Raw genomic sequence first — 15,271 nt, 5'->3', positions numbered from 1 at the left:
TGCAGCTCCCACACCGGCTCCAAGCCTGCATCACCTTGCCTCCTCTCCTTTCACATCTCTTTCTTCACGTACTTCTCCCATCGCCTCCCCGCTGCAGGCTCAGTGCAGACCGGGACACCTACTGCCAAGCAGGTAACTGCAGCTGCAAGCAAGGAAGGGATGGGACTCAGAGGGCTTTGCCACATCCCTTCTGGCAGAGCTGCACTGTCAGCCCCATCTCTCTTCCCTGCTTTAGGCGTCTCTTAGGCCAGGTCTACACTGCGACTTTAAATCGATTTAATGGCCGATATACCGATTTAACGCTGTACCCGTTCACACGACGTTGTCATTAATATCGAGTTAAACGGCTCCTTAAATCGATTTTGGAACTCCTCCCAGATGAGAGGAGTAGCGCTAAATTCGAAAGTGATAACTCGGATTAGGGTTCGTGTGGACGGAAATCGACGTTATTGGCCTCCGGGCGGCATCCCAGAGTGCAGCACTGACCGCTCTGGACAGCAATCTGAACTCGGATGCAGCGGGCAGGTAAACAGGAAAAGCCCCGCGAACTTTTGAATTACATTTCCTGCTTGCCCAGCGTGGAGCTCTGATCAGCACGGCTGGCGATGCAGTCTGAAATCGAAAAAGAGCTCCAGCATAGACCGTACGGGAGATACTAGGTCTGATCGCTGTATGGGGAGACAAATCTGTTGTATCCAGCTCCGTTACAGAACACGAAATGCCAAAGCGTTTGAATAAAACACTCCAGGATACACAGCGCTGCGTGACAAGCGTAACGGGAAGCCAGAGACTCAAATGGACGCTCATGAAGGGAGGGAGGGGGTACTGAGGACTCCAGCTATCCCACAGTCCACAGCAGTCTCTGAAAATTATTTGCATTCTTGGCTGAGCTCCCAATGTCTGTAGGTTCAAACACAGTGTCTGGCGTGGTTCAGGGAACAGCTCCTCAGTTTATTTCCCCCCACCACCACGTGAAAAAAAAAAGGGAAAGATTGCTGTGCTATGGCGTTTGCTCAATGCACTCCGCGAAAAAGGCGCCAAAGGGTTGTCTGCTGCCTTCACAAAGGGAGGGGTGAGGCTGTACCCAGCACCACCCGGGGCAATGTTTTCTGCCCCATCAGGCACTGTGCTCTCAACACGGAAGTGGGAACTATGGGATAGCTGAGGAACAGCTACCCACAGTGCACCGCTCCTGAAATCGATGGTAGCTTTGGACCATGGACGCAAACAATCGATTTCGTGATCCCACTGTGGACGCGCTAAACCGATTTTATTAGATCTGTTTTGTAATATCGGTTTAAGCTAATTCGAAATAATCGCGCAGTGTAGACATACCCTTAGTGGAGCTCAGCGGTAGCTCTAGGTACTGGAGCCTTTCCCAGGCACATCCCCCTGAGCTGCGCTCAGCCCGACTCCCAACCTGGGAGAAATCTGGGAGGGGGGAGCACATGACCCTGTGTGCCCCCCAGCATCGCCTGTGATGAGGATGATTATTTAAATGATCAGCTATTTGGGGCTGGATGGTTTTTCTACGTGTCTGTAAAGCACCTGGCAAACTATTGGGTTTATATAAATGATTATAAGCAAGGGCTTGGTCATGCCCACTTTGGGTTGTCTGGTGCTACTGACAGTGCAAACATTCTTTTTCCATGCACTCAGGGAAAGCAAGCAGGTTTACAAACAGAGGATTCCTTATGCTCCCATACCCAGCCCCTCCCCCTGCAGTGCCCCAAGAACAGTCAGAATTTGGTCCCATGCCTTCACAAAGAGCTTTACAAACATTGACTAACTCACTCTCACATCACCTTGGTGTGGGATAGGGAAGAAAATATTCTAATCCCCACATTGTAGTCACAGAGAGGCTAAAGCCCAGATCCTCAAAGGTATCCTCATTGAAATAAGTGGGAGTTAGTTGCCTGAATACCTTTTGAGAATCTGGACCTAAGTGACTTGTTCAAGATCACAAAGTGACTCTTTACGTCTCATGTCCACTCTTTCCTGGACTGGTTTTGCAAGCAAAGGTGACCATGAATTTAGATTCTAATAGTAGTTTGATGCTATCTGTGCACTTAAATATTCATAGAGTACATCAGGACCAATTTCTCACCTACTGTGTGTTCACAGTGGCAAAATATGCAGAGCTGTTCCATCCTCCACAGTGCAGATCCAGTAAATACCCTGTAAAATTATCTTGAAATAAAGGGAAAACAAAATAAGTCTTTTAGTAGTGCTTCTCTGCCATTAAGTATATTGGAGAAAAAAGTTTCTATGCAGCAAAGCTACAGAATGGAGCTACTTGGGAAATGCCAGGCAGCAATCAAAACACAAAGGAAACAGCACAAGGTATGAGGGTTGGCACTCAGACAGCTGCTTGGGTACTAGCAGTGGTACCTTGTCATCAGACTTCCAATGCAATAAATGCTTAACCATCTTCTGCCTGGCGATACCTTCAGCAGGTGGTGGTGAGGAGATAATAGTTTGTCTCTATTTCTCTTTGTATCTTCTTGCCAGCAAAAGAAATACCATATTTTGGAATTTTTGATCAGATCCTCAATCTCATGACAGAATTTACGCCAGTGGTGGGCGACCTGTGGCCCATCAGGGTAATCTGCTGCTGGGCCGCAAGACAGTTTGTTTACATCTACCGTCCGCAAGCACAGCTGCCCACAGCTCCCAGTGGCCGTGGTTCGCCATTCCTAGCCAATTGGAGCTGCAGGCAGCCGTGCCTGCGGATGATTGATGTAAACAAACTGTCTCACGGCCTGCCAGCGGATTACCTTGAGGGGCTGCGTGCAGGCCACAGGTTGCCCACCACTGATTTACACTGCATAACTAATTTAAGTTTTATCCCTACCTTTTCCTTTGTATATCTTCATGTTCTATGTTGGCCTAATTGAGATTGTATACTCTTTGGGGAAGGGTCCATCTTTTTTTCCAGTCTCCCTGACGCACCCTGCAAAGTTATGCTACAGTATACTAATATTCATTATCAGTAATCAGTTCACAAGGATCCGTAATGGTCCCTTAAAGTCAGTACCCAGCACTGTTAACATTAGGACACTTCTGTATTATCACTGGCTCTGTATTATCACTGGCTCTGTACTTTAGGAATTAAACTCTCCCAGGTAGATTGCATAGTCTTAATTAGTCTTGTACCAAATTTTTATCTAAACTGGGTGACTAACTGAAATGGGCATTTCTTCTTCAGACTTTTTTTCACTTGCTGTGCATTGTAACAAAATCATACTTGTGAATTGTAATGCAGTGTTACTGAAACTGAAATGGAGGGTCCATTGCTTGTTGTACATGTGTTCTCATGGCCCTCCCAACCAGGGATTTCCCTACACTCTCCCTGAATTCCCCCCTCTGCCCCCCCCCCCGCAGTTTTGTGAACTAGTTACATGCAGTGTTGCCAATTTAGTGATTGTTTGGAAATTTGAATTGAAATTGAAACATTAATACACACTTTAAAAGCATATAAAGTGTATGAGAAAATATGTGTATCTGAAAAAGTAAAATAGATTTGAAAAGTATGAACATAGACTAGCTTCCTTATACAGCTGTTGTTTTTTATGACAATGTCAGTGCATTCATTTTGGTGATGTTGGCCAACCTAATAATTTCAAATGATGATTTGTAAGCAAAGTCTAACTGAGCTCTCCCTGACAGCTAATGATGAGCTGGGAGCTGGAGGGAAAGGCTTCAGGACCAGATTATATTTACATTCACACCCAATCTACTTAGGTGTCCAGCAAACAGAGCTGTGTTGACCAAGTGATACATTTTGGCTGGGGTTGGGTTACAAATCACTTGAATGCAGGTGTGTGTGGGGAGTGGAGGGTAATAAAATGTTGTTATTCTTGCTGTATGAGTAAAGGGCAGTAGGACTGTATTTAGCCTGTGCTGATTGAGAGCATCAAGAGAGAGGGTGGGGACAGATGTTTTGCTTGATGGTCTGCCTGAGTCACAAGTACTATTTGACCTGCCCCTCTCCATTGTTTAAAGACAGAGCTGATTAGGCTCCATAGATTGTCTTTGGTTTTGTTAAGTGACCACTTCATCTGAAATCATGGATAATCAGGTCTAAGCGCTTAGATCTGCTGTGGGACTGTGTTTCTGTGGAAGAGATGGCCCAGTCTACACTAGCAGCGAGGTTCCCCCACTGAGACCTCAGCTGAAATCACTGAGAGCTGGGTGGAACCTCAAGAGACCAACTCGCAGTGGTCACAGTGGCAGGTGGCTGCAGAAGGTGACAGTGCAGGGCCATTGGCAACAGAGTGATGGAGTGAATGGCCACTGTTTGCTCTGGCGATTGTTGTTTGTTGTGCCACCATTCACTCCATTGCTCAGTGGTTTGAGCATTGGCCTGCTAAACCCAGGGTTGTGAGTTCAATCCTTGAGGGGGCTGCTTAGGGATCTGGGGCAAAAATTGGTGCTGCTGGTGAAGGCAGGGAGCTGGACTCGATGACCTTTCAAGGTCCCTTCCAGTTCTAGGAGATTGGTATATCTCCTATTATTATTCATTTAGATGTCTTCTTGCCCCCAACCTGGGAGGTGAACTCATGTGAAAGCATCTCTGAACACTGAGTCTTCACTTACCAAGGACAGCACCAATGAGTGTTAATGAGGTGGTTAAGAATGCTGGAGACACAACACAGTTCATGCGAACAAATGTGGCTGTGGCATCATACTTTCTGAGTGGAAAAATGATAAGCAACCTCATTCGTACAGTTAGCCTCTGCTTCATGCATGCTAAAAATTATCTAATTTATAATTAAAAGGAAAAAAGTTCAAACAAAATACTACACTGTTTCATTTGAATCATTTTTTGTTGTTCGTAAAGTTTGTGCAATCTTTGATAAGACCTTATTGTCTGCAAAACACATCAGCACAGTTGCTATGATTTTTCTATTCATCTGGAAACTATGTTAATTTCACTAGGCCCTAGCGGTGAAATGTATCAACTTTATTTGTGATTTTCTCAGCGTGGGCTTGCTCGCTCTCTCTTTCAGTTATATGTATGTTTGAAATTTCAAAGGAAAAAATGTGAAGATTTTGGTACTTAAACAATTGATTATGCCTTTATTATATAATAATTCTTTTTTTTTTTGGTGGGGTGACTCTTCCTATTGGCAGGAGGACAGTGCTGACTTGAAGTGCCAGCTTCAGTTTGCCAAAGAAGAGGCAGTGCTGATGCGTAAGAAAATGGCCAAGCTGGGGAAGGAGAAAGATGAACTGGAACAGGAGCTCCAGAAATACAAGTCCATCTATGGAGATGTGGATAGTCCACTCCCTATCGGGGAGGCAGGAGGGCCACCCAGCACTAGAGAGGCTGAGCTGAAACTTCGTCTGAAACTGGTGGAAGAGGAAGCTAACATACTGGGCAGGAAGATAGTTGAACTGGAGGTGGAGAATAGAGGTATTAAAGCTGAGATGGAGGACATGAGATGCCAGTATGAGAGAGAATGTCTTAGCCGGGACCACATTTCAAGCATTCCTACCTCGCCATACGGTGACTCCGTTGAGTCGGCAACAGAGCTGCGCCGTCACTTGCAGTTTGTTGAAGAAGAGGCGGAGCTGTTGAGGAGATCGATCTCTGAGATTGAGGATCACAACAAACAACTAACCAATGAACTGAACAAATTCAAGTTTGAGCCCAGTCAGGAGTCCAGCTGGCTGGATGATGGTGCCTCTAAATACAGTGGATCCCTACAAGAGGAGCTGAAATCAGCAAGGATGCAAATCAATGAACTGAGTGGAAAAGTGATGAAACTCCAGTATGAGAATCGTGTGTTGATGTCCAATGTGCAGCGCTATGATCTTGTCTCTCACCTAGGGCTGCGCACTTCAAGTCCCAGGGACAGTGATGCTGAGAGTGATGCAGGAAAAAAAGAGAGTGACAGTGAAGAAGGCCGCCCAACTCAACCAAAGAGAGAAGGACCCATTGGGGGCGAGAGTGACTCAGAAGAAGTTTATGAGAAGACGTCGGGTTTTGAGAGCGTTAAGCCATCAGAAGTTAGTGACCTCTGTTCTACTGAGTTAATGAGAATGAAAGAGGACACTGAGTCTTTAATTAACATCAAACAAGAGGCTGAACGGCTCGAAAGGACAGTGCTCCGTCTCATCACTGACACTGATAGTTTAATTTATGATGCCAAGGTGCACATCACCAGCAGTCCCTCCTCTGAGCAGGGTTTCAAAAGTGATGGAGAGAGAGGTGAGGATAAAAATGAACCAGAACTTCTGGACACTATCAATTCAAGGATGAAAGCTTTCCGTAAAGAACTACAGACCTTCCTGGAGAAGGTAGACCACATTGGGGAAGGCCTCAAAGAACAAATGGAAGACCTCTCCCCTTTGCCCCACCTGACAGAGTCTTCCAGTTTTCTGTCCACAATGACATCCATGTCTCGAGACTCACCCATTGGTAACCTAGGAAAGGAGTTAATTACAGACTTCCAGGTAAGTGGGCTGCTTCTTTGCTTTCCCGCTGTTTATTGTTTCTCTTTCTTGCTGGCATTGCTACTCTAGAGCTAATTTCCCACACAGCTGCTTTATGATTTCAAATTGGCAGTGTATTACAGTCTAAAATGTGAAGCAAACCCTTTTAAGTTTTTTTATGCTCAACTACTTTGGTTCAGAGGCGGTTCCTCATGGTAAAAAGGCTAATCCAATGAAAGCAATAGGTATCTGGGTTTTTTGTTGTCTCTAGCAGCAACATTTCCTGATGAAGATGTGATTAGTTAAAAAATCCAAAGTAAATTTGCCTGTCAAAAGCAATTAGAAGCCTTGCTAATGAATGGATAGAATTCTTTATTGTGCTCTCTTTTAAAAGAATGAGGCATGTTCTCAAAAGCCTTGCCAAAAAACAAAATAAAATAAAATTTCTAAGTGATGTTTTTTGAAAAGCCTGCTTACAGCTCACTCATATAACCGAGGGGCGAGTGAGAAGCACTAGCCAGCGAAGGACTGCCTTTCGTAAAGCGTTGCCAATGGGCGCATGTCTCAACTGCCACACTGGATATAGCTTTTCTGCACAGCACAAGTAAGGAAGGAAGAGCCTTTTATCCCGTATCCTTCATGACTTGTATGCTTGCTGTTGGTTTGACTCATGCATCCTCATTGCATGCGCCTCATAACCAGTGTTTGCATTCTTTTTTCCTCTCTTTCTCTTTTTTGCTTTTCAGATGTTTCAGCCCATCATTTTGCTCATCCTCATTTTAGTTTTGTTCTCTTCACTTTCTTACGCCACTGTATTTAAGTTGTTTTTTCTGTTCACGCTTTTCTTTGTCTTGTAGTTTTCTTTTTCCAGTTGTCTACCTTACCCATTTTTGTTTTCTTTATTCCCTCCTGTCCTTTGTTTTTGTTATAAACCGCCCATGCACCTAACAGTCCAAACTGAGGGATCAGATGGAGTGGCAGCTCAGCCAAGATCGTGGAGAGGAGCAAGAGATTCACCACCACCGAGCCACCACCGAGCCACACCGCAGAGCTGATGGAGACATTAAACTCTACAGGCCAGGCGACAAGGGCTGTTTCAGTCTAGAGGTCAGCACAGCAGCCCATTCTACTAACTGCCTCCTGCTGCCTTGGAGGGGATATAAGTTTCAGCCACAGAGGTGTGTGGGGAGGTGAACAAGTTGAGTGAAACACTGCAACTTTGCTGTGACATTTTCAGCAAACATTTAAATATTCATAAATGTCATAAAAGCAAATGCACTCTTGTTTTGGGTTTTATCGCACTGCTCCTAGTACCCTGGCCTGGTGGAAGAATAACATTTGGCTCAAGGCCCGAATAAAATAAAATACAATATGCTCTCTGGAAGGGACTTTGTGCCCTTGTGGGAGATAGCGTGTCTTGTGCTTCCGTGCCTCCAGGTTTTATTTTGGATTTTAAATTTTTTGAAGGCTAGAGGTGCCCAATATGGGGCTGTACAGTGCACAGCACTGTAGTTCCCAACAGGCAGCAGGACAGCATACAGTCTCAAAAAAATTATTTAAGCAGAATTGTCAGATGCTGTGGGTCTGACATAGCTTTTATATTTGACAAATATAGAAGTAACACATTTTTATTTTAAAATCTCCCCCACTCAGAGGCTCAAGGCGTGCTTTGCTGTATCCGGTTAAAATACAGCTTAAACTGATTTGGTATAAACACAGATTGGCTTCAACAGGGGTTCTCGACCTTTTTCTTTCTGAAGCCCCCCCCACCCCCCATGCTATAAAAACTCCACAGCCCAGCTGTGCCACAGTAACTGATTTTCTGCATAGGAAAGCCAAGGTCGGCGTTAGCGGTTGGCAAACAGGGAAATTGCGTGGGACCTCTGCCACAGGGAGCCCCATGAAGCTAAGCTGCTCAGGCTTTGGCTTCAGCCCCAGGTGGTGGGGCTCAGGGGCTCCGGCTTCAGCCCCATGCAGTGAGGCTTTGGGTTTCTACCCTGGGCCCCAGTGGGTCTGATGTTGACCGTGCTTGATGGAACCCCTGAAACCTGCTTGTGGCCCCTCAGGGCTCCCGGACTCCTGGTTAAGAACCACTGGAATACAACATGGTTTATGCTTTTTTTGTACTGTCTGGTCAATTTCCTTACCTAGACTAGCAACTGGCATTTAAACATTATTCTACAGATTAGCCCCATTCACACTGGCCTGCCAAACCTAGAAACTGGTTTAAATGGAAATAAGAAGTTGTTAAAGGGAGCTGAGTTTAAACATGGTTCTTTAATTCTGAAGCTCCTATCATGAGCATAATTCCCAAATCTGGACCTTAGCGTCCAGAAATCTGGATGCCTGCATGAATCCCTCTAAGCTTAATTACCAGCTTAGATCTGATATCGCTGCCACCATCCAAAAATTCCAGTGTTTTGGCTCACTCTGGTCTCCCCAAAACCTTCCCTGGGGAACCCCCAAGACTCAGATGCCCTGAGTCTACAACAAAGGGAAATAACCCACTTCCCTTCCCCCTCTCTCTCCCACCCAGAATTTCCTCTCTGGGCTAACCTGAGAGTTACTGATGCCAACCTCTTTACATCACAATACCAAGAAGCATGTCTCCTCTCTTCCACAAGAGACAAACCCAAATACAAGGAACAGAAAGATTCTCTCTCTCTTCCCCGTTAGCTTCTCCTCCACCAATTCCCTGATGCTGCAGAGATCACCCTCCGTAGATCTAACACAAAGAGAATTCCCTCCCTTCGTTCCTAGCCTACCCAGAGAGAAAAAAAACTCAAACAAGTCTTAAAAAGAAAACTTTATATAAAAAGAAAGAAAAACACATAAGCATAGTCTCTGCATCAAGTGACAAATACAGGGTCAATTACTTAAAAGAAAAATATAAATAAACAGCCTTATTCAAAAAGAGATACCAATTTAAACATTCCAGCAACTACACACATGTAAATACAAAAAAAACTATAACAGCTACTTTATTTTTCACCTTACTTACAACTTGGAAACTGAAGATTAGAAGCTCGAAGATAGAAAAGATCCCCTCTCATAGCTGAGAGCCAGACAAAGACACAGACCCAAACATTCCCTCCCTCAGCTTTTCCTGACTGGTCCTCTGGTCAGGTGTTTGGTTCCCTTTGTTAACCCTTTACAGGTGAAAGAAACATTAACCCTTAGCTATCTGTTTATGACAGCTCCATGTAGATAAAGACCTTAAAATATACAAGAAGCAGATAATTCAGTCTGGAAGAAGGAAGAAGCTGGCTGTGAGAGCTGGTAATTGTGATTAACAGACAATAGGAACTAGAGATCAGAGGCAGAGCCAGGGAGGGGAGGCATGCTCCTCACTGGCTGGTGGCCAAACAGCTAAATTCCATCCTGAATTTCAAAGGCAGAGTGGCTCTCCTTCACTGAGCACAGGTAATTTATTTTTTACTTTCTTGCCAGCAGTTTATGGTGGTAGCATAAGTAGTATTTAATTTACAGCCTCTCCCTCTTTACCCATCAACAGTAAACTTCAAAACAGATATCTGCTAAAACATAAATAACAGTAAGTCAGTGGTTGGGAGTCAAACTTTCTCCTTAGATGTGGAAAACTGGAAGATGAGGGAGTTGAGTCCTTTGATTCAATACATAGCTGGAACAATTGTCCCTAGTGAGAATTTCAGCAAGTAGGGATCAGAAAATGACTCAAGTTAATGTTTAAAATCTTTCTATTTAAACACTCTTACCATTAGTAGTTCCCTGCTGCCTGATTTTAACCTTCTCTTTGTATGATATCTTGTATATAAACCCTATATTTATCAAGCTACATGACTTGGGTAATTTTGGCACAAACGGTTTGCCATCTACCAAAATGAGATGTTACCTAAAGTAAACTATCAAAAGCTGAGCAGATGGTGGGAGTAGTTTTCACATCAAGGAGACCTTAGCCTGGCACACAAAAGCAGGTAGCTATAATTGAAGGTACAAGAATATCCACTCGAGATCCAACTGTGCTGGAGAGGCGAGTGTGGATGGGACACTCATAAAAGGGACAGAGGTAAGAAGGCATAAGTGACAAGCACTTGTTTAAATACAGATTATTGAAGCTACAGGGAACATTACATTACACTGTCATTTGTTGAAATGATTGGGAATACCGGTGGTTTGAAATGCCATGAAGATCATCCAGTGTTCCACCTTGGAGCTGGCATCTACATAGTTATTGGTTCAATACAGGATAACTGGATGAAATTCTATAGCCTGTGTTATACAAGAAGTCAGCTTAGATAATCTAATGTTCCCTTCTGGCCTTGAGATCTATGAAAACATAAAATGGGAACCAAATGAAGCATAAAGTTCCCTCAATGATTTTTTTAATTGCTTTTGCTTTTCCTTTTTTAAATTTATTTTCTTTGAGCCTGAGTTTGCAAAATCCAGAAGTACTAAGTCACCTATTTTTATTTTTTTTTGGCCAGGTGAGTGAGCAGAAAACATAATTTCAAATGCAAAAAGTTATTTTTGTCATTGTAAAGAATAGAGATGAAAATTCATGCCCAAAAGCAGAAATGTCAAAAAGTAAACTTCTGTCTAGTTTTGTTTCAGGAATGAAAATTTTCACACAGCTCCAGTAGTTGATAATGATTAGCTTTCTTCCTATTGTGTATGGCCTTTCAAAGAGATGGGCATGTTTCAGTTATACAAACAATTCTTTTGTAAGCAAGCAAGTCCATTTTTTTCCTAGCCAAATTTTAAAGGGAATATTTCTCATGAGCAGCTTCCATTTACCCATTTCTCCTGTGTAAACTATTTGAAAAATAAGCATTGTGGGAGCCTAATTGTTTGATTAAATACAATAGATGAAGACTGCCTTGTGCCCGAACCGCCCTGTAGCCTAACTGTAAACATCTGCCTTTGTTTGGTCTTTGCACTGCTGTTGTTAGTGTAACAGTATTATTAGAATGTCTTTGCATATTAAAGACTTGGGTTAGATTCACAGTCCAATGGAAATTTATTTCTTGAAATTGTCTTAAGAATGGGACTTGTTTTCTTGGTGAAAACAAGTAATTAAATTGCTTTGGCAGATGGGAGGAGGCTGGAACCCACTGAGGTGAATATTCAATACATTACTCATAGTTTGAGCTCGGTTATGGTGGGTGGGAAAACTGGTTCTGTAAAATCCAAAGGGAAATCAAGTGAATAAACAAGAATTGTTATCAGTAAAAGAGGCAGAGGGATTAGCGAAAGTAGCACAATACTTTAAGAAGAAAATGCATAGCATAGATCAAAGATTGCTCTGGTAAACCTATACAGATCAGTGAAAACTGACAAATATTTCATCTGATAAATTTCTGTTAGTGGAAGATCTATAAACAGAATGCAATTTCCTCATATTTTTTCAAATGTAGTAGACAATTTTTTTTAATCTTTGGATTGGTCACGAACAGTTTGCTGCAAGCATTTGACACTTGATGTTCTAAAAGTCAAGTTGTATTGCTTAACTGAGGTTAGACAAAGACACCACGTGGTATTCCTTCTGTTTCTCAGTCGAATGAGTGCATAAGCACTTCTGGCACAAATAGTCAAGCATAAATTTTAAATTTGGATTTTGTGATTACTCACATATACAAATTTAATATTCTTTGCACGTACTTTCTGTGACCAAACATGGCAGGAAATTTTTGCCACTCACGTGTTTGCAGGAAGTGAACACTAAAGTGTAACCAAGGCAGAATCCCTTAAAAAATCTTTTTGAGTAACTTTTCATGAGAAATGTGTTCACCAAGTTCTAGTAGTAAACGGTAATGATGAAAGATGTTTTACACGTAGATTTTAGAATGGGCTAGTGAAAATTGCTTTATCTAGCTTTGCTATTTACTGTTTGCATATTAAATGTAAGCAGCTATATTAAACTAATTTATGGGTTGAAATTAAATCAACCAATTACAGGTATTTGCAAGTAAAATGTGTCACTTCATCCTTAATTCCTACTTTGGATCTACATGGGATCTTCTGTATGATCAGTGAGAGCTATGATATCTGGCCACATCAGGACAGAATTGCAGCCTTTATGCTGACTGTCCTGTTTTTGTTTGTTTCAGATAGTCTCTTTGCATTCCTTTAAGGCAATTTTTGTAAATCGATTTGAGGGCTTTTCAGTAATATGACATTTACGATGTATCCCAACCATGTGCTAAAATTTTACACATCATTCCCTTTTCACACTGATACAGTATTCCATCTTCATGCATTGCATATTATTTGTACTGAACAAAAAGGCATAAAATAGAAAACGTACCCATCACTTTTCAAAACTGTGGGAAACAGAATGACAAATTGGTACTAGATTACTGACAATATTCCTTCTCCCTAGGATTAGGGGTAGTAAGAATGGTGCACTTTGATACTTAGTATTCTTTTGTTCTATGTAAGATATCACTATAGATTGACAGTATAATGGCCTGAAAGACCCATTATGATGTAAATCTTAATATCCAAAGTCTAAGTGAACTCATTAGGACTTTGTGTACTTTCCAAATAACGGTCCAGATTTTCAAAGGCTTTGGCTTACATGTTTTAATAAAATCCGGCATTCTTTGTGCAAGCAAATACACAAGTGGATAACTGCACAATTACCTATTTTGCACTATTAATGTGGTATATGCACTAATTTTTGGGGTGCAATTTAGGCTGTAACCTTTGAGAATTTGTGTATCATATGCAAAATCAATGTGTAATGCATGAGAATTTTCAGTGAAATTTAGTTCATCGTTTACTTGCAACATTCAGATTTCAAATGTAAATTTGGCCATTTTGGAATGTATTTATTGTGAGGTCCAAATACTAAAGGGACATACTACACATACGAAATGTTTATTGTTTAGCTTCCTCAGAGGAAGGGGGGAAAGCCATCCACAATCCTCATTTTGCCTCTGAATTGAAAAATAACTAAAACAAATAGTCTTTGAAGTGTGATACTCATAATTTTTGCGTGTAGGCTGGTTTCTAATTCATAAGAATCAAATTGGATATGTTTAAAAAGCCTTCAAAAGCAGATTCAACAAAGGGGGGGAAAACAGTCAGATGTTTTAATTTTAGTCAGGTGGTATTGATTGTGATCCAGCAAAAAGGGATGAGGTGGATGGTCTTGGGGTGGCTTATAATCAGATACTAATTTCTGCAAACTTCTTCCTTTTGTGTAGTGTGATAAATGTGTAAATTTTGTGTCATCACAAAACCATAGGGCTTTGTCACAAGAATAATAGATGAGCTGACAAGAGGCAGGCCTTTGAGGGAGAAGCAGAGAGATTTTAGTGCAATGAGTAATATTTAGACAAAAACCTGGCTGTGTGGATGATATTTGTTTAAATGTCCTCTTGAGGTAAGGGAATCAGCATGGATTAGCGTCTTCTGGAGTGAAAACAGGTGAGAGGGGGTGTTCAGTGTCTCAGCAGCAGAGCATTGGAACTGGCCTGCAAAGGCGACAAGAACTGAAGCACTTTGGAAAATGTAATTTGGGTTCACTGAAAATTTTAAATCATTGTTAAGGTGCAAATGTAGTGTGCTGTTCAGTGGTGCTGTAGTGGAGTAATGCTAGATTGTAGTTCATGTTGTGTTGTGTTTGTGTGTTTTTATTTTAGTGAGTTTGTGTCCTTACATATATAAAGTTAGTGTTATTCAGTGGATGTCTTATCTGGGACACCTTGGTAAATGGAATTTGTGCCTAGTGGTTTCTGTCCCAGGTGTAGCAAATGCATTAATAAGAGGGAGAGATGATGGAAGTTAACAGAAAATCTTATGTCTATAATTGTCTCCCAGTGCGGTAGCAATGCTGCTTGCAAAAACAAATCCACAACAGTTATGTAGATGACATCTATAAATACCACAATACTGTAGTTTTATCAGGGGCCTGATTTGCAAAGATGAACATCCAGAATTGCAGACATTGTACCATGTGTCTAAAATTGCATATATAAACAGACATAATTAGAAAAGAAAAATATTTTCATATTCATTATTCAAAGTACAATCACCAGGCATGATCTGATGGGGTGCTCAGCAGCCCCATTACCCGCTAAAGTTAATCTTGAGTTCTTGCTATTTATCAAAACTAAGCCCAATGTTTATAACATAAATAAAAAATATGAAGAAACTTTGAGTTTCAAAGTGATGAAAAGCTGTGCAATTCTTCATGTGTCTACTAAATTACATTAGAGCACGTGCAATTTATTGCTTTAAAATTCATGCTCCATAATAAGGCAGAAGCAGGCTAATTGCAGGGGAAAAGATTTAAACCTTTTAAAGGTGCTTATAAAACTACATCACCTCTGACAGTGCATTCAGTCTTTCACCAGTAGTTCCAACTATTATTACATATTTCATACTCTCAAGGTTCTCACTCATGCTGCCATCTTATCGATAAATGGCGTAAGAGATTGGGGTTTCATTCCTTGTCCCATTTTGCAGGCATGGTCTGCTCTTGGTGTGTATGTAGCTATGTAACTCCCATTAACACTAGTGAAGAACAGAGCATCGACTCTTTCCAGCAAATTGCCATTTTTATTGATATATCAAATAAGTAAAGGCATTTTGGGAAAAAGACAAAATACAAGTGTAAGGATTTTCAGCTTCCAATTTCATTAAACACAAGACAAACGACATCTTTCTAACTCCCTAAATATGACGTTACTGTAGAGAGAGTGATATAAAAATCAAATGTATTTTGAAATAATTACTTGCACATTTGTAGATAAATCCTGCTATTGCAATTTCCTAACCATATGGGAGGTTTTTTTTAATGATTATTATTGGTAATAAAAATTACCAGTAGAATAGTTGTTTTCAC

At 41.6% G+C, this 15,271-nt stretch overlaps 1 protein-coding gene across 5 annotated transcripts in view; it reads left to right on the top strand.

Moving 5' to 3' along the window:
* The window catches only part of MTCL1 (microtubule crosslinking factor 1), a 189,639-nt gene that overhangs the window by 112,172 nt on the left and 62,196 nt on the right, over positions 1–15,271 (top strand). For 4 of the 5 annotated variants that reach the window (XM_032777091.2, XM_032777095.2, XM_032777092.2 and 1 more), the window contains 2 exons: positions 5,137–6,462; positions 7,393–7,548. In XM_032777091.2, coding sequence (XP_032632982.1) covers positions 5,137–6,462; positions 7,393–7,548 — 1,482 coding nt within the window. The remainder of the gene's footprint in view (positions 1–5,136; positions 6,463–7,392; positions 7,549–15,271) is intronic. The other variant, XM_032777094.2, reaches the window with a different exon arrangement.

This window comes from Chelonoidis abingdonii, chromosome 2 (genome assembly GCF_003597395.2).
Source record: "Chelonoidis abingdonii isolate Lonesome George chromosome 2, CheloAbing_2.0, whole genome shotgun sequence".
In the NCBI taxonomy this organism is placed as follows: Eukaryota; Metazoa; Chordata; order Testudines; family Testudinidae; genus Chelonoidis; species Chelonoidis abingdonii.
The sequence above is the reverse complement of the archived record's forward strand: the minus strand, read 5'-3'. Positions and strand labels throughout refer to the sequence as shown.